Source organism: Indicator indicator, chromosome 1 (assembly GCF_027791375.1).
Source record: "Indicator indicator isolate 239-I01 chromosome 1, UM_Iind_1.1, whole genome shotgun sequence".
NCBI classification, from domain to species: domain Eukaryota; kingdom Metazoa; phylum Chordata; class Aves; order Piciformes; family Indicatoridae; genus Indicator; species Indicator indicator.
Genome location: NC_072010.1, coordinates 97,730,798 through 97,755,024, shown reverse-complemented (window position 1 = coordinate 97,755,024; position 24,227 = coordinate 97,730,798). Strand labels below are relative to the sequence as shown.

The window sequence follows — 24,227 nt, the reverse complement described above, 5'->3', positions numbered from 1 at the left end:
GTACTCCAAAAGCATGTATAGAAGAACGAAGTTTACTGAGGGTCTGTGAACCGTGGAGATGTGCCTCAGAGTTCTCAATGGGACACGTGAATGAGTAGAAAACTGAGTTGGAAACAAGGTATTAGGAGAATCTATTCAGTACACACAGTTGTTTGCCTGCAGTTGCAGTACCTTCCCTTCTTGCAATCTTTTTCAAGTGTAGATCACTCCTGTTAAATATAGAGCAGGGAACATCTTGTGTTAAGTAGAGATATGAACCTGAACAGAAGAAGAGGTCAAGCATGGAAATAAATTCCAGTCAGTACTGGATGACTGAGAAGTACCTTTCCTCTTGCTGTCTCTTGTTTGGAGAGACGGTGCTTGAATTCACTTCAGAAGTGAGGAGAAGAAAAGGACTTTAAGGACTCAACACTCTAAATTTGCATTAGTATCTAAAAGGTGGGTGGCTCAACCCTGTGGTCACCTGAATCATCACATTATTTCCTGACCAGTAGATGGATATTAAATGTTGTAGTATCCACACTTCACTTGAATTTTTATGTAAAAGTTTTACTGCTTAGGGCACTGGTATTTGAGTGGTGAACATAGTATTTGAAATAGTTTAATCTAGCCTTGTAGTTTGTCAGAACACTTAGTTTTGTGGACTGCTTTTGGAAAAGAAGATTAATTCTTCCATGGACTGGAAGGCTCTTACCAGTTTTCCAGACCTTTTGTCTATTTGTGGTCACAGCTCCAAGTACGTTCTAGTCATCATAGAGTGGTTCAAAGATGCCACCCAGGTGTAAAGTGTCCCTTTCAAAAACCATAGCCCCACAGTCAGCTTTGTTTTGATATATCATGTACATTTGTGGAAGGGATTAGTAATAGTTTTTTTATTTATTTTTATTTTTATTGGAAGTCATTGGAAAGCAAAAGACTAAATCTAGTTTGATTTCACTTGGGGTAGATTAGTGGGTGTCAAACGTTACACAGTACTTGACATCTCCACTGCTGTTAAGTTGGCCGTGGCAAAGGGATTACCCGATAATGAATCACCAAGCTTTTTAGCCATTTAAAGGGAATCGTGCTGCTTCCTTGCCCTGGTGGTATTCTCTTTCCTACCCAGGACCTTCTTGTGACAGTTTGTGTTTGGATGTGGAAGACTCCACGCAGATGTGCAGGCACCAGTTTGACAGCTTTGTGTTCAGCTTCTACCTTGCTAATTGTTTTTGTGGGATTATTTGGATTGTGTAGAAAGCTTTTGCCAAATCCCCTTTATTACTGAAATTATTGTTGCCAGCAGGAATAAGATTAAAGGTGCTTAAGTCTGTAGAGTTGTTTCTAATTTGTACGTGTCATTTCAGTGGCATTTGAACAGAGCTCTGTTTCTTTCCCTCCTTGCTCCCCTGTGGTACTGTGCTGGAGTTAGGGCTGAGAAGCCAAGCTATTGGAAGAAAATTCATTTTGTTCCCTAATTATTATGCTGGCACTTGGGAGATAATTTTTCCCTTCATGCACTGCCAATTAATATGCAAATGAGCTGATAAATATTTATACTGTGATTTAAATTATGCAGGGAGTGCTTTCAGTGTACTCTGCAAATGAATTGTTCATGGACTTCAAAGTGCTGGCTGCTGTGCTAACGAGAGGAGATTTGCATAAGGCCCTAATCAGGCGCATACTGATTAAGCTTCATTATGGAAACTGCCAGCTGCAATCTTTGTTTCTATTTTATTACAAAAAGGGGAACTTTTCACGCTTCAGTTGCCTTGACAATGTCAGACACAGCTAGTAGGAGAGTCTAAAACTCCACAGAGCAACTGAAGTTTCCCTGTTCAGTTGAAGATTGCTATGGTGTAACTGAAGTTGTATTTCTTCCCCCACCTCCCCACTCCCTTTCGTGTTCTGTTAAGATCAGTAGCATAGATTAGTTAGAAATTGTCATTCTCTCTTTCCTTGGACTATCTGAACCTGTAGAGGATACCGCAGCAATGCTGGACTGCAGCGACTACGTTCTAGGTGGGTACCAGCTCAGCTCTTTCTTATGAGCGTTTAGTATGGAAATCGAGGCTGTGAGGTTGACTATGCATAGAGCTGTAATCACATACGCAGAGGCTAGAGAAGGTGTTTGTAAGGCTGAAGCTCATCAGTGAATCAGCAGCAAGTAGCTGCTTGATAGATAGATCTGTACCAGGAAAATACGTGGCTTTTTTTTTTTTTTTCCTTTTTCTTTGCCTTGCTCGAGGAGAATTTTTCCTCTGCACTGGAGAGATTTGCTGCTAGGCTTGGCTGATATTAATACAGACCTTTTGCTTTTAGGATTTCAATCCGAGAAGCATCTGAGTTCTGACAAACACCAGACTTGACTTGCATATCTGTGTTATGAATTTTAAAGCATTAAAATGAATGAGAGTCCCAATCTCAAAGAATTTAGTAGTTATATTGAGCAGTTCCCTGATGTCTGTGTATTTTTAATGTAATAACAGGGTTCTTCATGCATAATAGAAAGTGAGGTGGAGTGCACAGTGGTTGCCATTGATACTGTTGCAAGCTGTACTTAAGGTTACTGGGGTAGTAGATCTCCTGGGCTGAGATTCCATCAGGACTGCAGAACAGTCTATTAAAATGATAAGTAGTAACAGATCATCCTAATTTTACAATACCTTTTACTTTATTTTCAAGACTCTTTCCCCCAAAGATCAATGTATTATTATTGCTATTATCATTATTATTTTTATTATTAATAATACATTATATAAGCTCATGTCAGAGTAAGAATATATTTTTTGATAGAAAATTTTAAAGCAGGCATCTGAATATGAGTATTTTCAATAACTGAATTTCTAAGGAATTCTTGGTGTGTTTTCATTCACATTGAATTTTTTTTCATACATGTCAGTGAATCATTTTTGCTTTTGCTGATGGAGTATTGATCAGTTTTTAATGGGTGAAAGGAAATAGTTAATAATGTATTTCATGTTAAGATTTTCTGGGTTTTACTGGCTATGTACAGCCCATAGTACTCGAGCTTGATCCAATATCCACTGCTTCTTCCTTTTGAATACCTTTGAAATATTACTGGGGGTGTGTGAAAGCTTGGCACAGCACTGCCTTGTGGCACCCTCAGCTGTGCCAGCAAAGCAGCAGTACTGAATGTATTCACTCCTGAGAGTTTGATTTCAATCATGCACCTGCTACTTTCGATCCTTCCTTCTGTGGAGTGTTTCTAGATAATGTTGGCAGAAGTTGTAGCCTAGGGCCTTTATTTAAAGACCTAGAGAAATAAAGAGAAGGTGAGGGCATTATAGTGTGTTTCTGTTGGCCCACTTTGTTTATTCTTTTAACTTTAGAGCAGAAATCATAAACATCTGTAAACTGAAGAATCTTTTTATTTGATGCATAATGAATCTGTAGGTTTAGTATCTGGCAGATATGTGTCTGTTTTGCTGGTAGCAGTTTTGTTCTTTAGATGTATATCGTACCATTTGCAATGGAAATAGTGTCATTGTTCTTGATGCTTTACATGCAGAAGGCCCACAGATTGAATGAGATATAGTGAAATAATGGATGCTATCCTTTGTTTGGACCTGAACAGCACTAGCAAGATGCTGCTTTTTTGCAATACCAATGTTTGAGGTCTTTGTGAGGGATGAATCTTACAATAGTCTTCATTTAGATAGGCGTCTGGTAGCTGAGGAAACTTCATGTCTATGTTTAGTACTAGGAAATATTGAAAACCTTCTTAAAAGTACTTATTTTGCAGCATAGCCTGTCAAAAAAACATGTCTTGGTTGCTTTATAAGAAGAGATCTGTCCAGTTAAAACTCTGTCCTGGGCAAGCTTGCTCGTCCTGCAGGAATTTTTACTGTATGAGCCTTGTCATCATAGAATCATAGAATCAGTCAGGGTTGGAAGGGACCACAAGGATCATCTATTTCCAACCCCCCTGCCATGGGCAGGGACACCTCACACTAGATCAGGCTGGCCAGAGCCTCATCCAGCCTGGCCTTAAACACCTTCAGGGATGGGGCCCCAACCACCTCCCTGGACAACCCATTCCAGGCTCTCACCACTCTCATGGGGAAGAACTTCTTCCTCACGTCCAGCCTGAATCTCCCCACTTCCAGCTTTATTCCATTCCCCCTAGTCCTATCACTACCTGATGTCCTAAAAAGTCCATCCCCAGCCTTCATGTAGGGCCCCTTCAGATACTGGAAGGCCACAATAAGGTCACCTCGGAGCCTTCTTTTCTCCAGACTGAACAGCCCCAACTCTTTCAGTCTGTCCTCACAGGAGAGGTGCTCCAGCCCTCTGATCATCCTGGTGGCCCTTCTCTGGACACGTTCCAGCATGTCCATATCCCTCTTGTAATAGGGGCTCCAGAACTGGACACAGTACTCCAGGTGGGGTCTCATCAGAGCTGAGTAGAGGGGAAGAATGACCTCCCTTGACCTGCTGGCCACACTTCTCTTGATGCAGCCCAGGATCTGGTTGGCTTTCTGGGCTGCAAGTGCACATTGACAGCTCATGTTGAGCTTCTCATCCACCAGCACCCCCAAGTCCCTCTCCTCATGGCAGCTTTCCAGCCAGTCACTGCCCAGCCTGGATTTGTGCTTGGGATTGCCTCGACCCAGATGCAGAACCCTGCACTTGGTCTTTTTGAACCTCATGAGGTTGGCTTGTGCCCACCTCTCCAGCCTGTCAAGGTCCCTCTGGATGCCATCCTTTCCCTCCAGCGTGTCTGCTGCACCACACAGCTTGGTGTCATCAGCAAACTTGCTGAGGGTGCACTCAATGCCACTGTCCATGTCACCAACAAAGATGTTGAACAAGACTGGTCCCAGGACTGATCCCTAAGGGACTCCGCTTGTCCCTGGCCTCCACTGGGACATGGAGCCATTGACAGCCACTCTTTGGGTGCAGCCATCAAGCCAGTTCTTTATCCACTGAATGGTCCATCCATCAAACCCATGTGCCACCAGTTTGGAGACCAGGATGTGGTGTGGGACAGTGTCGAAGGCTTTGCTCAGGTCCAGGTAAATGACATCAGTTGCTCTCCCCTCATCTATTAATGTTGTGACCTTGTCATAGAAGGCCACCAGGTTTGTCAGGCAGGATTTGCCCTTGGTGAAGCCATGCTGACTGTACCCAATCACCTCTTCATTATTCTTCTGTCTCAGTAGTGCCTCCAGGAGCATCTGCTCCATGATCTTACCAGGCACAGAGGTGAGACTGACTGGCCTGTAGTTCCCTGGTTCTTCCTTCTTACCCTTTTTGAAAATGGGAGTAATGTTTCCCCTTTTCCAGTCAGTGGGGACTTCCCCAGACTGCCAGGACTTTTGAAATATAATAGAGAGTGGTTTAGCAACCTCATCTGCCAGTTCTCTCAGTACCCCTGGGTGTATCCGTCGGGTCCCATGGTCCCATCTAGTGGGAACAGTCAATATGTTGCTTGGAGTTCTGTGCATAGGACTGTTGTGTCCCCCTCTGTGTTTTGTTTATTTGATCATTAGTAACCTTCATGGTGGCTCTAATACTTCAGTTTCTGCAACATGCTAGCAGGGGAGACCCTGTGTAGTTTTCTTTGACAGAGCTTTCTGAAGTGTTTCAGTGAATGGTTCCCATGTTATTGAGAAGCAATCTTCAACCTTTGCTCTTCCTTTCTGTGGTAAATACTGTTGTGATTTCTGTCTATCCTTGCACTGTGGGCTAAAAAAAATAGGTCTTGTGCCCATTAGCCCCACGAGTTAGCCTAGTTTCCACAACCAAATATATTTGACTTCTAAGCCCCTTTTGCTGCTTTTCTTACGGGATGAGGACTCTGTGGTTGTGTCCACGATGAAGTCTCCCACTCAGTGTTCTCTCAACCTACACTTATTTCAGTAGCCAATTTTGTGTCAAGGAAGGAACTAATACTATTTAATGAATGAGTGTTATCTATAATCACTTCCAGTGTGTGGTGCCACAATCAAGACAATTTAAGATACGTGCAACTTCTAGATAGAAACACATTTTGTTTTACACAAAGATCCATTAGTACAGAGGGACACTTCAACAATTTCTGTGCAGTCAGTGGAACTTGTGTTCCGTTCGTAGAGTGTGGCTCATACTATTCAGTTGTGGAAAATTAAAAGTAAGGAGCCAGGAAGCAATAGGTTCTGTATCTGCAACCCTAGCAGAGCTCTGTTTTTCAAGATTATGAACCTGTAGCTTCAGTCTGCTGAGCAGATGTTGTGAGAAACAGGGCAGAACTTGCAGCCTTTTGCTAAAGCATGGGCAAGCAGTGTGCTGTCGGAAAGTTTCTTCAGTCGCTCCCCCTTTCAAAAAGCAGTTTAATCCATGTCTGACTCTGTACTAAGAGTAGCATTGATAGGTTAACTCTCACTTACATGTGACTGATGCTTGAAAGATTTAAGCTTAGGCATAGGAACTTTCTGGGAGCAGTTGAGGCTCTGGAGAGGGAAGATTGTTATTTCTTACATTCCTCTGGGTTATCTAGGCTAGGCCCAACTAGGTTCAGCTGCAGCAGTTGTTTACAAGGAGAATTACATTTGTTTTTAAAATATTGGTATGTTTTGTGTTGTACTTCCTAACTGCTTATTGGAATTTTTCCAAGGTTGCTGTTGCTTACCTTTTTTTCTCACACGTTACATTTCTAAGTACCTCCCTCCCACCTGTACTCCCACCCAGACTTTATTCCTGTTTTCATTCAGGCCCTGTCAATGTGCTTTGTTCCTCCTGACTTGTGCTTGTGTTCCTCTGCTGCTGTCGCCTCAGTACTGATAGCCTGAGGGTAGCACTGATCTTTGGGCAGGAGCAGGTGATAGTACACAGCAGTAGACTAGCTTCTCATTTCCAACTCTTATAGACTGCCAAGCAGCAATGTGTCTGGGCATTCTTAGAAATATCTGGGGAAGTGATGCAGTAGTTAATGCCGTTACAATAGTCTTCTTTAGCCAGTTGGTATTTTGGAAATAATTGCTTTGATGAAAGTACATGAGAAAGGTAACCTTTTAAGCACCTAGCCAAGAGAAAATCTTGGAGTAAAGGGCTCCTTCTGCACTAACTGAACTTGCACTTCACTGCTTATGGGGATGGAAGAACGTGCTGAAGGATTTGCTTATGCTTCATTTTATGAACTGATCTGTCTTTTAGTTTGTGAAAATGTGTTACACTGAGGTTGGTAGCAAGGAATTGGGAGGTAATAAGCTGGAGAGCTGATGCTGTACATAGAACATCTGTATAGATTTCTACATAAGAGAACTATTCTGTTATCTGAAGAGGCCCTCTCATTGCACAGCTGACAGACTTTGAAGCCAAGAGTGGACTTTTCCATAGATGTACCTAAAGGGAGAAAGAAGAGAAATTACTTTAATTTGTATGGTTTTGCATGAATACATAGAAAATATAAAATAACAGTATCAGTTCCATTCCTGTAAAATAAAAATGCAGTATTAGAAAAATAGCATCTATTGAGTTATGACTGAATTTCCTTTCTCTTACTGGGGGGGGGGGGGGAGGGGGAAAGACCAACACAAGAATAATGCGGGCCATGGTGGTTAGACATGATTGTTTGGTTTTTTTTTTTCCTCTCCTTTTTGGTTCTATGACTTTCTTTGTACTAAAAATTAAGTTCTTGCCTATCTTCGCCTTCCATCATGCTGTCTTTCATTTCCTTAGCACCATATTTCAGCATATGGGAATAAACAAATCTTGGAACAATATTTGTGGAAGATAGAGTATTATTTTCTAATGTTGATCATTGTTTCTGTGTTATAATATGGATTAGGGTAAAGTACATATCAAATTTTTCATGTTCTATACTTCCCTTGGAAAAGAGGGTGTGACTAGATTTGTTGGTTGTTTCCCCACCCTCCATATTATTTTATCTTTATTTCTGTTTTAATGCAGACTCAAGAATGAACAATCCGTCAGAAAACAGTAAACCATCCATGGAGAGTGGGGATGGAAACACAGGTAAGAAAAGATGAATCAGCGCACAGATGTTTGCTGATGGAATTGAACAGAAATTAAAAGCAAAATCTCTTTACCATTTTACAGGAAATTAAAGCAAAACAAAGCAACCTCCCTATACACATCTACTGCTTTTAGAGTCTTGCCATTAATCCTACTATATGCAGGCCATTATTCACACCTACTGTATCAGAGCACTGCCTACACTTTTTATGTAGATCCCACTTCCTCACTTGCTCTATCTGTAAAGTTTCTGATGTTCTGAAAGGTCTGGTGGCACTAGCTCTCTATGAATAGTCTCATTTTTTGACTTGCAGAGCATACCTGCAATACCTCTAACTTCATAATTTGTTTGGGTTGAATTTTTCCCTGGCAGAGATGCAGGCCACTGCCTGATCTCATTTCCATTTTGGATTTCATTCAAGCTCTCACAACAGTTCTCAACAACATGACCAAAGGAGAATAGATGATTTCTCAACATTTGAAAAATAAATAAAATGTTAGTTGGTTTTTCTGTAATTTCTTCATGTATCGGAACAGAACATTGAAATTTGACTGCCTTTGTGTCAGGGCAAATGTGCCTTTTGGCACATCCTTAGATGGGGCCAAGTTCCAATCCATTAAAGAAGCTTGTTAAGCCACTACAACTCGGTCATATTATCATGCTTTAATTCCTTTCTAGAGGTAATCTAATGTTCATTATGGTATCCAGAAAAGTGACAGTTCAAAGTGGAAAGTAAATAGTTTAACCTAGCTCAGAATCTTCTCTGAGGTTTGAATAGCTTTGAGAGAAGTCTAGTTACCTTGTATGAGGAAAATTATTTCTCTTCCTCTTTGTTCCAGGGTTTAAAATAAAACTCTTGTTATTGAACTGTGTTGAAATTAAGAATATTTTTTAATTTTGTGCTACTTTCTCCTTATTCTGTGTGCAAGGCATTAGTACAGCTTAAAGTGACTGAATGTTCCTGATACTGATCTGAGAGACTGGACATTTTCTGCCAATGCATAGAGTCAATCAGAGTGAATCCTGCTCACTCACTAATGTGTGTTTTGTTACTGGCATCTCTGTTTTTACAATTTCCCCTATATTTGTAATAGGAGAGGTGTCAATTCTTTTTTTGTACAAAAATTATTTATTTTGTATTTAATACTGTTTTAGAATGACAGAAAACATTATTTTAAAAAACATATGGGTAGTAAATATCTCATAGTTATGAACAGCATCAAGAGGAGGACGGTGTTAAATATCCCTCTAGAATTCTTGTAGCTAGGTGTGTGTAAACCTCTTAGAAAATTCAGACTTCCTGCTCTGTGTGCTTTCTCCAAAGAGTGCGTTCCTAATGCACAGCCTTTAGGGCAGCTTTAACTAGCAATTTCACCTCAAATGAGTTGTTAAAGGGAAGAACTTGATTTATTCAAAGGTAGTCTGTTGTCATAGAAGCATTGCATCTGCTTCAACAGAACCCTGGCTCTACTCTCCTAGACAAATTCTTCATCAGTGTGAAGGTATGAAGGTATTGTGGTATAAGTAAATTGATGGATTGTACAACTGCATGTAGGTGCTTTCATCACAAAGGGGGGTTAATAATAGGGTTGGTTACTACACAAGTTTGTGTTTGGACCTTTTGCAAATGTTCCTGCAGTTTGTTCCCGGTCATTCCTCTCGGTTTTGTTGCCTGACATTTTAGATAATGCAAAGTTGTGAAGACCCTCCATTCTGCAGTCATTGCTTTGGTTTAAAATGTGGTACTTGAAACCACTGGAGGCAGTTGATTAGTCACATTTGTGACCTTCTTTGGAGGCCCAAGCATCAGCTGCATTAGTCAACTGGTAGATGTTAAATCCTGAAAGTAATACTCACGGAATGTAATTTTGGTCTTCTGATCAGAGTACTTTGATTATGGTTCTGGGCTCTATGCATACATAGTGAGAAGTAGTCAACCTTCAGCTCAGATGCTAAGGCACTCAAGTGCTGTTGATTGCAAGGGGAGTGTAGGCTCTGAAGCAAAATGCTTAAAGATTATTTTTATAAACACTCAAGAGTTGTCATTTTTGTAACTGTCTTGCAGTGACCTTTGTAAATAACTTGAGTCTACTGTGTAAGCACTACTAGTTTGTCTTTTAAAATCTCAGTGAGTGCTTGTGTCATTCCTGTTTTAAACAGTGGTAAGCTTATGCAGCTTGAAAGTTTTAAGAGAAAATACTGTACTGCATGGAATTTACATTTGGCAGAACTAGTGTTGTCAAGGAAAAAATGCATTTGCTACTGGTAAAGATGACTTAACTATTGTATCACAGATTACTCATGCTAAGTTTCATTGAAGTTAATAAAGCTTTGTATTTCTAACTCTACTTAGGGAATGCAGTCAAGTCCCTTGAATGTAACAGTCACAATAAAATGCCTTAAACAGATTTTAACTTATTATTTTGCTAAATCATCTCCCCTTTTAAGCACGTGAAAAAGCAACCCACATTTCAAAAGAATGAAACAACTACAAGAAAATTCTTTGTAAGTCCAAGAGTCATTGGATGGTTGTTTTCTTACAGTCTTATGGATCAACTGGTCACCAGTTTTGCAGAATTACACAACTCTTTTCCAACCTTCAGTTGTGGGTGGACAGTCTACTTAGTATCTACTGGAGCAAAAAAAAAAAGATAAGAGTATCTTACAGTAAAAGGATAGCTCTTTTGATTTCCTTTTTATAGGTTGCAGCATGAATTTTTCCAAAACAATCTGTTCAATGTATATATTTTTAAAGCTTGTGTGAATGCAGTACTGTGAAAACCAAGATTATGATGTCTATGGAAACTCTTGTATTATGATAGGCATCGACATAGCAGCAAAATAATTTTCATAAGTGTATCATTTGGAAGGATTCTAAAAATTCTTTGTTTATGTGCTTTATTTCCAGAGACTGATTTTTCCAGTTTCGATAAGATGAAAGTCTATAGGCAAGTGGGAGAGGGACCACGACATATTCTTTATCTGCTTAAATTCATGGAAAGTATCAATGCTGAACTTCTTACTAGTAATGTGGACAAGGAATCAGCAATTTGAGTATTGGGTATATCTCTCAATTCATGCAGAGAAAGATGGGGAAATGTGCTCCTGATGTTGGGAGATGTCTCCCAGAGTACAGTGCATATACTTGTTAGTTTTGAAACCTTTGTCTGCTTTCACTTCCTGAGTCCTTTATTGCACCTTACTCTACGTTTCCCCATACCTGTAGTTTCTCACTAGTCGTACTACTACTCACTTCTCATGCTTAGACTGAAGTCTGATGATCTTGATTTGGAGAGTAAGTTGTTCTGCAGATTGTAGGAGCAGTGTTCTCTTGACTGCTCCGTTTTGTCGTGTCTTTACTCTCTGTAGGTAGAATTCCAAGACAGCATAAACTAATCTGCATTCGAGACGTCCTGGTACTTGTCATTCTGGCATGACACTGGTGTTTTTGATGTTGGTGAGCTGTTAGGTCAGCTCTAACAGTTACAGGAGCTGGGATGAAGATAGGAAAAGCATGTGTTTGGGATTGTTAAAATCGCAATACTTACGATTGCATCTGCCACATTTATTAATCACCATGAGTTTTTTGCATTTAACTGAGCAGAAGTGGCATTCTCATCTTTTCATGTCCTTGCCATGTCCTGGTGTTGTTTCTGACAGCTCTGTTTTCCAGTCTCTTTGTCAGATTTCTTGGTTTCCACAATTGTGGAATTATAATGCTGCATCCTTATGAGCACCTTAACAGCAAGGCCTCTCATATGCTAGACTCAAACTAATTATGTGCAGTTCTTTAGAAGATGTAGATGGCTTGTGATAAATGCAAGCCTCTTCGGTGACATTTCTTCCAAAACTAAGGCTGCATCTGAAGGGGAAGAGACATTACACTTCCAAATGCCAAAGAAAGCTTACAGTGCAAGTAGAACAGAGAGTGAACAAGTGTGGTTTAGGGTTTTTCTGCAAATTTGGTTTTGGAAGACATGAAGAGAAGGGAGTTGGAGTCTTTCAAGGTTGAATTTAAAGAAAATGTTGTTTTCTCTCAGTATCCTTCTAAACTATTTTTTGGGAGATTTTTAACCTCAGTCATAAAACTGGTTTGTTCAAAACTATCAACCCTAAGAGGCAGCTTTCAAATTCCTATACTAAGAGTCAGCAGAAATCTTAACCAGAGCTTTTTCTGTACACATGCACATGAGCAGTGCTTGTTTAAGATGTTAGCATGATTTGAGTTTTTTTTTTTAACATAATTAACTAAAACAGGTTCACCTGTTTATTTAAGGTGAGGCTTCCAACTAGTCCTCTCAGAAATGGTTTGTGGGATTTTTGTGGTGGTGTAGGGTTTTTGTTGTTTGTTTTTTCCTTTTAACTCCCCTGCAAGTTTCCAATTGGAAGTATCTGCCTTTACAATAGTCTTATTATCCATTTTGGGTTCTTTGTTTTTGGGGTTTTTTTGTGGTTGGTTGGTTGGTTGTTTGTTTGGATTTGTTTTGGGTTTTTTTGAGAGGTGTCCCTAACCACAGGTTGAAGACTGGTTCAAAGTATCTGCTTAAATGAGGAGGTTGTATGTTTTACAACTTCAACTCTCTTTTACATTTCTCTTTTAGAGAAATGTAGATGGAAAGAATTTCGAAGGAGTTACTTGAACACCTGTCCATAGACACTGAACAAAATCTAATTGTCATAAAGATTAAACATACAAGTCTAAAGCTGGTTTTACTTAATTTCAGTCACACAATTTTTAAGATTACATCATTTGTTCTATGAATTCCACCCAACTGGATACATTTAGAATCTTTCTTCTTGTGGTTACCCAGTGTAGGTAGTAATACCCAACATACAAAGCCACTTGTTCATAATCCCTAATGTTCATTTTTATAATCTCATAGAATGAGATTATTTATTTTATAATCCCATAGAATGAGTCTTAAAAGTTTTTAGTTGTTTCTCTTAGCAAAAGTGAATTCTGTATATTTTTCGTGGATTTTTTTGTTTGTTTGTTCTTCTCTCATCCGGATTATTTGGGGATAGTTTTGGAGTTTTCATTGTCATCTTAGATGTTTAGGGAGAAGACAACAAAAATATCAGAAAATAATTTGGTTTTAGTCGTATGAAAGTTGGTGAGAGCAGGTTAGGCAGTTATCTTGTGTAACGAGAGCTCCACACAAACGTTCATGGAAATGTGGAGATACCTCTCATCAAAAGAGTAGAGCCATGGCCCATAGCTGCTATGTATATACAGTACTCATGTTTTCATTAAGTATTATTTTACTTTAATAAAGGTACCTTTGTGTGAACCTTGTTCTTGCTACTGTCTGAACTCAAAGATAGTCTTCAGCTGCTGGGTAGAGTGCATGAAGAATGGAAACTCAATTCAACCTTAGCAGCATGCACACATTTGGCTCTCAAACCATAGAAGAAGAAGGTTTTGATAGTGTGCATAGAACAGGTAAGCTAAAGAAAATATGATGCTGATTTTCTTCAGCTGACAAATCCTGTATTATCAAAGTCTGGAAGTGACATTGCTTTCCATCCCCACCCCCCTTCAATAAGAAATGTCAGTTCTTGTTACGCTCAGAGTATTTTTGTTACATGGTATTGAGAGAATAGCAGGAGACTTGAGAATATTCTTATCCCATTTCATAGAAGTACTAAAGTAAATACTTTTTGATATTTTTTTTTTCACCAGGCACACAAACAAATGGCCTGGACTTTCAAAAGCAGCCTGTGCCTGTTGGAGGACCAATCTCTACAGCCCAGGCCCAGGCCTTCCTTGGGCACCTTCATCAGGTAAGAGAATACCCATTTCAAAGCATGGGAGACTTGGGCAGGTATGAAGGCAGCTGCTCTTGTATGTTTTATGTTTGCTTTCTGTGAATGATGGGTAGTCATGTAAAGGAACGTATGGGTAGATGACATGCTTAAATAGCTTGGATGGGGAAAAGTCTTTATTGTGTCACTCACATTAAGCTGCAGAAAACAGCAAGATAGGGTGAGACCTATTTGGGGGAACTAGAAAACCCCTTTTTGGTGAGTTGAGCAGTAGCCATCATGGAAAATTGTTGGAACAAGTGGAGTGCTGCATCTGGAGTGCTGCAATCGATGGATACCAACTTTTCAGAAGGGATAGGCAAGGAAGAAGTGGTGGAGATGTAGCCCTCTATGTTAGGGAGACATATGAAATCATACGAATTATATTGGAGGTGATGATAGGGTTGAGTCCTTATGGGTAAGAATCAGGAGTAAGGCCAGCAAGACTGATACCATGGTGGGAATCTGTTCTAGACCACCCAAACAGGATGAAGAGGTAGATGACATTTTTTATAAGCAACTGAGAGAGGTTTCACAATTGCTACCCCTTGTTCTCATGAGGAACTTCAACTTCCAAGATGTCTGCTGAAAATACAATACACCAGAGAGAAAACAGTCCTGGAGGTTCCTGCAGAGTGTGAAAGATAACTTTCTAACACACTGGTGAGAGAGCCAATTAGGGAAGGTGTTCTCTTGGACCTGCTTCTTGTGAACATGGGGAAAACTTGTGGGGAAAGTAAAGGTGGGAGCTGTCTAGCACACAGTGATCATGAGATGACTGTTTTCAGTCCTTGGGGAAACAAGGAGAGGGATTAATAAAACTGCTACCTTGGATTTCTAGAGGACAGACTTTGGCCTGTTCAAGAAACTGATTGACAAACTCCCTTGAAAGGCCTCCCTGAATGATACAGGAATCCAGGAAGGCTGGACATACTTTGAGAATGAAGTCTTAAAGGCACAGGAGCAGGCTGTCCCTGCATGCTTAAAAACGAGTTGGCAGGAGAGGATTCTGGCCTGGCTCAATTAGGGACCTTTGGCTGGACCTTGAGAACAAAAGGGAGAGGGGACAGGTCTCTCATGAGGGCTATAAAGATGTAGTGAAGCTATGTAGGGAGAGAATTAGGAGAGGAAAAGCACAGCTAGAGCTCAACCTAGCTACAGCTGTTAAGAACAATAAAAAATGTTTCTATAAATTCATTAACAACAAAAGGAAAACAACTAGGGAAAAATCTCCATTTTATTGGATGCGGAGGGAAACAGTGACTAAAGATGAGGAAAAGACTGAGGTGCTCAGTGCCTGCTTTGTCTCAGTCTTTAGCACTGGAACTAGCTGTTGCCTGGACAGTCAGACTCATGAGCTATGAGACAGGGAGGGGATGCTGAATGAGGTCATCACAATGAAAGAGTGAACTGCTACAGCATTGAGATGCACATAAGTATATGGGGTTGGATGGGCTACACCCAAGGGTGCTGAAGGAGTTGGCGCATGTGCTTACTTTAGTTACCTGAAGTCCTGGCTAACTGGGGAGGTCCCAATTGATTGGAGGGTAGCAAATGTAGCACCTATCTATAAGAAAGGAAGAAAGGAGGATCTGGGAAGCTGTAGACCCGTCAGTCTGACCTCAGTACTGGGAAAGGTCATGGAGCAAGTCATCTCAAGTGCCATTACATGCCACATAGATGACTATCAGGGGATCAGGCCCAGTCAGCAACCTGATCTTCTATGACAATCTGACCCAACTATTGGATGAGGGAAAGGCTGTGGATGTTGTCTACCTAGACTTTTCAAAAGCCTTTGACACTATTTCCCACAGAATTCTTGTGGACAAACTGGCTGCTCATGGCTTGGATGAGCACACACTCTTCTGTATAAAGCACTGGTTGGGTGAATGGGCCCAAAGAATGGTGGTCAGTGGAGTTAAATCCACCTGGCAGCAGGCATAAGTGGTGTTCCTCAGGGCTCAATATTGAGACTGCTTCTGTTTAACATCTTTGTTGATGATCTTGATGAAGACAGTGTCATTAGTAAGTTTGCAGACAACACCGAATTGGGTGGGACTGCTCATCTGCACAAGGGTATGGAGGCTCTACAGAGAGACTTGGATAGATTGGATTGATGGGTCAATGTTAATGGTTTGAGTTTCAATAAGGCCAAATGCGAGGTCCTGCAATGCTGCAAGCTTAGGGAAGTGTGGCTGGAAAGCTGTCTGGCAGAAAGGGAGGTGGGAGCTATAATAGATACGTGGCTGAATATGAGCAAGCCGTGTGCCCAGGTGGCCAAGAAAGCCACTGGCATCCTGGCTTGTATTAGAAATGCTGTGTCCAGCAGGAGTAAGGATGTGATTGTCTTCCTGTACTCAGTACTGGTGAGGCCACACCTTGAGTATTGTGTCGAATTTTGGGCACCTCAGTACCAGAGAGAGATTGATAGTGCTGGAGTGAGTGCAGAGGAGGGCAACAAAACTAGTGAAGGGCCTGAAGAAAAAAATCTTATGAAGACTGACTGAAGGAGCTGGGGCTGTTTACTTTGAAGAAGCTGCACACCAAAGCAGAACAGTGGGATTTGTGATGGTGTGTTTTAGTAACCATGCAAGTTTACTACAATTTGGGAAAGCTTTCCTATGTAAATTTCCCTTTTATGACAAACTGCCATTGCATGTAAGAAATTGATGTGGAAAAGAGGAGGCTGAGGGGAGACCTCATGGCTCTCTACAACTACCTGAAAGGATGTTAGAGAAGTTGATGCTGGTCTCTTCTCACAGATAATTAGCAATAGAACAAGAGGGAATGGCCCTCAAACTGCAGCAGTGCAGGTTTGAACTGGACATCAGGAATTTTTTTTTTTTTCATGGTAAGAACGGTCAGACATTGGAATAGGCTTCTCAAGGAGGTGTTTGGGTCACCAACCCTGGATGTGTTAAAGCTCATTTAGATCTAGTGCTTGGGGTTATGGTTTAATGGTTTTGTAGAGTAGGTTTAATGGTTGGACTTCATAATCCCAAGGGTCTTTTCCAATGTGAATGATTCTGTGATTCTGAGTTGAGAATGCCTGAAGTATTGAATTAAAAATAAATATCTTAAAAACCTTAATAGATATACCAAGTGGGAAGGCAAGGTAAAATTTACTGTTTTTGTTAGAAGATTGTATTTGTTAAAGGACTGGAAAGCAGCTCTGTGGAAAAAGACCTGGGAGTACTGGTAGACAATAAGATGACCCTGAGCCAGCAACATGCCATTGTGGCCAAGAAGGCCAATGGCGTCCTGGGGTGCATCGCGCAAAGTGTGATAAGCAGGTTGAGGGAGATTATCCTCCCCTTCTCCTATGCCCTGGTGAGGCCTCATCTGGACTACTGTGTCCAGTTCTGAGCTCCCCAGTTTCAGAAGGAGAGGGAAGTTCTTGAAAGGGTATAGCAAAGGACTACGAAGATGATTAGGGGACGAGAACATCTCTCTTATGAAGAAAGGTTGAGGTGTGGACTTGGGGCTTTTTTTTTGGGACTCTCTCAAGTCCCAAGACAAGAGAAGACTGAGGGAGTATCTTATCAATACTTTTATAAATACTTAAACAGTGGGTGTCAGGAGAGTGGGGCCAGCCTCCCTTCAGTGATGCCAAGTGACAGGATGGGAGTTAACAGGCGCAGACTTGAACTCAGGAAATTGTCTGAAAATGGGGAGGAACTTCTTCCCTTTGAGGGTAGTAGAGCACTGCAACAGGCTGCCTGGAGAGGTGGTAGAGTCTCCATTTTTGGAGTCATTCAAAACCTGCCTAAATGCGGTCCTCTGCAGCCTTTTTCTAGGTGAACCTGCTCTGGCAGTGGGGTTGGATTAGATGATTTCTGGAGGTTCATTCCAGCCTCTATCATTCTGTGATTCTGTGTATTGACCCAATAACTGCAAAGGTTCTGAAACCGTCACTATTTAGTTAAAAAAATAGAACTGCATTCAATGGTCGTCAGCACTACCTTTGGTCTTTCAAGTTTTTACATGTTAACTAGAAGTACAAAATGATTGTACCTACTAAGTATATATGGTTTGTGAGTTTTTAATATTTTTTTAAAGTTATTTTAAGGACCTGTTTGTCAGATGATATTCAGGTTTCTACTATTATCCCTCTGTTCTGCTGCTGCTGTATTTAGGAAATCAAAGCTGAACTTCGGATGTAGGCTCAAGCAAAATGGGGCATCCCTAGGTGAAGTGAAGTATAAGGGTATAGTTTTTTTGTGTTCATACTTGATGTGTGAAAACAAATGTCCTAATTTCTTTTTATTCCTCAGCACCAAGTTAAAGTTTAAAATGCTGTATCTAATTGGCTGACCTTGAATGCTTGAGGTCTGAGGTTGCACAGTTATTGTGGTGTAATTGACGTACTGAAGCTTTTATGCCCTCTTTTAAGAGCTCTGAATTGCCGCTGTATTGTATGGAACATTTTACATGGCACATAATTACAATTTTCCTAGTACATTGGGTTACATAGGACCTAGGGAGTGCCACTTTTTGAATTTGCTTCAGCAACAGGCTGTTGTAGGATGCCTTTATGTGGAGAGAAGCTGACTAGTTTTCATGGCTTGTCAGTATGTGTTTAACATGGACACACAAAGCTGCTCTGCAGAACTTCATGGTTTAGTCTTTGTTTTGTTATATAGGTTGATCCAAGACAGTAATTGCATTTAGCACAGTGCTTTATCTTGCCTTGAAATTGTATTTATTTAAACACTTGTCAGGGTCTTTATAACATCGTATTTAATAAAGTGTGATTCATTTCTCGAAACTCCAGTTCAAAAGGAAAATCTCAGCTATTCTTTTATGCACCTGTGAGTGTGTGGGAATCTATTGTCAAACTGTCCTCTTCTTGTGTGGTTGATGTTAGTGGGTGTTTTTCAGCCTTAACACACAGTGCTTTTCTCCAGACTAATAGAAAATACTAGGTTGTAGGCAACATTCAGGAACAGTTTAATTTCTAATTAGAAAACGTTTGTGTGATAGGAGGGGTGTTGTAATTGCATTCCAAAAGTGTTTTCAGGAATATTGGTTGGAATGTTGGTACCTGAGTGGAATGCCTTTGTAATCTTTTATGTGGTGTTTGATTATTATATAATTTTAGAAGTATTATTTCTGAGTATATTTTGGATGGCAGGCTGTTATTGTTTAGTTTATTCTCTGCTGTTAATTCCTATTAAAAGCTCAGATTACATCAACTAATTATATTTTGCTTGTGATAAGGACAAACTTTTCCAGGATTGTTTGCTTAGGTGTAGAACGTGCTTAGTAAGTCTAGTACTTTCATCTAAAGTGGCAGGAAGTATTTCCAAGGTGACTCTTAAGGGCTGCCTGCTTGAATATTCAGTTATTAATTTCATGTACTGCAATTTAAAATTCTCCTTTGTATACTTGCAGATGTGTGGACTCTGTTTTGTGATGTATATTATGTGGGGACATCTTTTTATGGAGGCAAGAGTGTTACATTTTGCTGTGCTTTATTGTATCCTTATGTCTAGCCTAGTTTTCAAATGAGCAGTGGTTTTCAAAGATGACCAGAGCTACAGCTGTAACTATGACCTTTGAAAGTGGTAGAAATTAATCATATAGCATTCCTTCTTTATAATAGTAGTGGTGGCAAAAACATGACGAGACTGATTAAATACATCTTCAATAAATGAAAATTTAGTGCTTGTTTTACACAGAAAATTCTTACCAGAGATGGAAAAAAAAAAAAAAAACCCACTGTAGAAATTTTACTTGCTGAAGCGTTCATTTTTTTTTTCCACTGCAAACCCACAAAAATTTCTCTGGACCTTTTAATCACAAACATTGAATTCGAGTTTTGAGTATACCTGAATCAATACAACCTCTGTAAAGTGTCTCTAGTCCTCTGTATTGAGATCTTCTTTTCAGTGGCTGAAGACTGAAAATACTTGAACGGGTTGATTTGAGGAAAAGTGTTTATGCTGTGGGTTTTGTGCTATGCAGGTGATTGCTCCTTGTCATATAAGTAAGCAGGTGAATGCAGTGTACATATTTGGGATAAGAACCATTCTGAAATATTAGAAGAATGATGATGAGTTGAGCTTAATACCTTCCCCTGAAGCTCAGATTTTTTTGAACAGGGATAGAAATAGCCTGTCTGTCCTAAAATGCTCTGTCAACTCAATTTCATGATAATATCTAGATCCCTAAGCAGGAATAATTTCAGCAAGAAGTAGACAAATAACACTGTGGAAGAGTCTTACAGATTTTTTTTTTTTCAGCCTGGAGCTGAAAAACACCCTGTTTCGCTGTTTCAGGTGTTAGAGAGGCATGCATTGTTCTTGGCAGAGTTTTTTCTTCTTTTGAGGGGTACTGGTGGGGAGTTACTTGCCTTGGTGTTTTGTTTGAGGGTTTTTGATTTATTTTTTTTAATTTGGTTTTATTCTTACATCAAAGTTTTCTGTGGATTCTACAGCATTTTATTTCCATATCTGCACTGTATTGTAGGTCCAGCTCGCTGGAACAAGTTTACAGGCTGCTGCTCAGTCCTTAAATGTACAGGTAAAGACAGTTTCCTTCTGCTGCTTGTCCTTCTCTCATTCCAATCTGTTATGGTCCCATTAAGTTTTTAACCTATGATATATTACTCTGGTTTTTCATTCATAGTGGTCTTGCAAGTGAATAGGTAGGAATGAATAATAGTTTTACAACTGTAAATCAGGTTGACAATTATAAGCATTCAGAAATTGGAGTTGTGTAAAACATGCAGTGAATTTAACTTTATACTGAATTTCAGTCAGGTGCTATAAAACCCCAGGATTATTTAATATTCTTCCATTTATTTCGTGATTTTAAACATAGCAAGTACTCACGATTTGTGCTGACTTTCTGGTAGCTGAATACAGGATTATAACATTAACTATGTAATATGGGTAGTGTAGATTGCTTGTGTAAATAATACAGTGATTTCAAAATAAGTCGGAGTAATTGTTTAATGTGTGAGAGAGAACAAAACTTGCCAACTTGTTTTATGATACTGAACCCTTCAGTGTATCAGTTAACGTGCCACTTCCTCTCAGTACTATATTAAGGGGCAAGGGATGCAGTTTTATTGAAAACTGGTTTCAGTGTTGCCTGTTATTAAAGGATGTAGGTAATGCATTACATGAAATGCAGTAGAATGTGGACCCACTTATACATAATAACAATTTGGAAAGAAGAGAAGGTATAGTGACCTTCCTTTCTAAGAGGAAGGAGGCAGAAAATTGCTTTGGTTGCCATGGTAAACCTCCATCCCTGAGAGAGATGTTGGCAAACAGGCTGTATCTCTAGTGCAGAATGTTTACAGTCCTGCGCTGTAATTATCGCTCAATGACTGGCAGAATTAATCAGAGCCTTTATGTTAATTAGCCTGCTCTGCAGTCCCTAAAACAGGTGGTGGAAAATATGCAAATCTATGCAGAATTTTAATGTTCTGCATAACAAGTTTTAATTATCATAAAACTCCCTCAACCCTCTTCATGCACTTGCATTTCCTCCCTCATGTCTTCACAATTTCTTATTTAAAAGAAACCAAGAAAACAAAACCACACACACAAATTCCAACCCCCCCACATATTTTAAATGAATCAGCATTCAATTAAATAAATTTTAACTTCGATTATTTAAAAGTAATATGTATATTATGTATTTTGCTGTAGGTAGATAAACCTGTGAGAATTTCTCAAACCAGTTTCATACAAGCCAACAGTATGACGACTTAGGGGTGCAGCATGCAGATAAAAAAGGGAAACAATCTTCTTTCCCTTGTCCCATTGTTCAGGATTTTAGACAGTGAATAATTTTAACAACCTTTTCTTTCTTTGTGGTGAAAGGTAGTGTCAGCTTCTTTTGCATTGTGTAAAATTAAATGAGATCTGAAAATAATGCCAAAGAGTTACAAAGGACCTGGGAGTCTTTTTGTTTTGTTTAAACTGAATTACCTATAGACATGTTTGAGCAATCCTAGCATATAGAGCCATTGCTTAAACACACTCTTAAAATAAACCCAAGGGCTTTTTGTATGCAGATGAAAGATTTTTATTGTGCAGTGTTGAGATAGCGTTATACATTAACATCTGTTTTACACTATAAAGAGTTGTTTGGTTTTTGTTTTTTTTTTTTTTGACTAGTCTAAATCTAATGAAGAATCTGGGGACTCTCAGCAGCCAAGCCAGCCTTCCCAGCAGCCTTCAGTGCAGGCGGCCATACCCCAGACCCAGCTCATGCTGGCCGGAGGACAGATCACTGGGGTAAGATTTACCCAAGTATACTGCAGTAAACCTCCTTTCTGGCAAATGATTGCAGTATCTACAGCAGTCCCTGCAGAGCTCAGTGAAGGTTATTGTCATTTCCTTTAACACAGGAGGAAACGTGAGTGAAAGATGAGACAGAAAATATCTTCATATAAAAAACCCAAACTTTTGATCTTTGAGGTTTGTTGCAAAGTGTTTGCTTAATAAAAAATATTTCTCTCTGTTCTCAGCATCTGTCTTGGTTGTACAATGAAATTAGAAACTGGTGCATGTACAAATAAAGTCAGTGTCATAAAAGAATTTTTTTTTTTTGGCAACATGAAACTTGGGAGCATGAGACTAAATCTTATCAGATAGCTGGGTGAAGAACAAAACTCATAGGAACTGCTGACACAAATTCTTCCTCTTCTCAAACACATTTGTTTTTTAGTAGCTATTTTAGTACTTGCCTTTAGCCTATTCAACCTGTCTGTTTTAGCCTACCAGTTTTGATTTTTTTTTTTTTAATTGCATTAATTGCAAGGGAATAAATATGGAATAAGTTGTTCTAGGATTACTGGTATTTCTGAATTATTGTGAATGCTTTCAGTTATTTAAGAGCAAATTTTGTGAATGGGCTGGTTTGATTAAAGAGTTTGCCTCCATGTAATCCACTTTGCAGTTTTAAGAGTTTGCATGCTAATAAGGAATTTAGGGCAGTTGCTCCAACAATGTATTTATGATACGAAGTATTAGGTTAGGTCATCTCTATGCTTAAATGAAGTGACAACTTAATTTCATGTTCAATCGTTAGGTCTTCTTGGATGCTAGTGTGTAAATGTCCTGTGTAGTTCTTGGTTAATTACAATGAAAGCTCTAAAAGTGAGACTTTTACTATGTTACTAATGCCTAGCATATTTTACTATGTTACTAATGCCTAGCATATTTTACTATGTTACTAATGCCTAGCATATTTTACTATTTTTCTAATTTTAAAAAAATATGGGTTGGTTTGAATCTATGATTGATTGCAGTAGTGAAACATTCAAAACTCCAGGTACATATGGATTGTAGTAAATATGGGCGTCAAGATTCATTTACATGTGGAGGAGAGGTGACTGCAACCTGTTTCACAGAGATAATGCATGTTTGGGAAAGGAAAGGGATGTAAACTTGCCAACTCTATTAAAAAAAAAGGCAGATGGGGGGAGACTTGGAGAGAAACAAATGGCGCTCATGTTCTTTACTTATATCTTAGGGTATAATGGAAATGATGGAATATGGCAGGGTTTCATGCTAATGTGAAGCAGCTGGGGTGTTATCAGTTTGTTCAGTAGCCATAGCCAACATTCCTGCTTCTAATTCATCTGGCTAATCACTTGTGTTCTGCTGGGTGTAAATTTCCTTTCAAATCCTAACAATATTGATTCTTTTCTTCTGCTCGCTATTTGATTACCTTTTCCCTGAACTTCTTGGTAGGATTGTGAAGAAAACTTCAGTAAAGTTAGGTTATGTGGGTTCCAGTAGGTGCAAACATTTGCATTCATGTGGGTTGGTTTATGTCAGGTCTGTGGTAGATTGGTTCCTACACTGAGTTGGGTAGACAGTTGTCCTTACTTAAGGCCAGAGTCATTGGCTAGTTAAAGGCTGAACTGTAGTAATAGTTCAAGGAATGTCTAGTTAATACAACTAGTAATGAGAAAGCTAATGATTTTGTAGCTGAAGTAGCTCTTTCCATTATTAATGGCTGTGTTTTCTAATTATTTGTAGCTCACGTTGACGCCAGCCCAGCAACAGTTATTGCTACAACAGGCGCAGGCACAGTTGCTGGCGGCTGCAGTGCAGCATTCAGCCAGCCAGCAGCACAGCGCTGCTGGTGCCACCATCTCGGCCTCTGCTGCAACACCGATGACGCAGATCCCTCTATCTCAGCCAATACAGATTGCACAGGTGAGCCTTGAGGCTTGAGAGGGTGGAAAATAAGGAGATTTGACTAATTGCATCATTGAAACAATACTTTTATTCCTTATTCAGTGAGTTTCTATAGTACTATTAGTCTTTCCTCATGTGTCCTTAGCTGATGAGGTTGAAGTTGATAGTTTTAGCAAAGAACGCATACCAGATGGTCATCAGTTCCACAGGGTTTCTGAGTTTGTTCCAGTGTATGACCAGATGCTGTATTTTCTGGATTTTTCTCCTTGCAGTTGGCTTGAGAATGGAGATAAAGG

At 39.7% G+C, this 24,227-nt stretch overlaps 1 protein-coding gene across 1 annotated transcript in view; it reads left to right on the top strand.

The window, feature by feature from the left end:
* Positions 1-1,970: 1,970 nt before the first annotated feature.
* The window catches only part of POU2F1 (POU class 2 homeobox 1), a 60,348-nt gene continuing 38,091 nt past the window's right edge, over positions 1,971-24,227 (top strand). Inside the window, exons 1-6 of the mRNA XM_054381370.1 lie at positions 1,971-1,998; positions 7,891-7,956; positions 13,641-13,741; positions 20,234-20,287; positions 21,898-22,017; positions 23,770-23,949. Of these exons, the coding sequence (XP_054237345.1) occupies positions 1,971-1,998; positions 7,891-7,956; positions 13,641-13,741; positions 20,234-20,287; positions 21,898-22,017; positions 23,770-23,949 (549 nt within the window). The remainder of the gene's footprint in view (positions 1,999-7,890; positions 7,957-13,640; positions 13,742-20,233; positions 20,288-21,897; positions 22,018-23,769; positions 23,950-24,227) is intronic.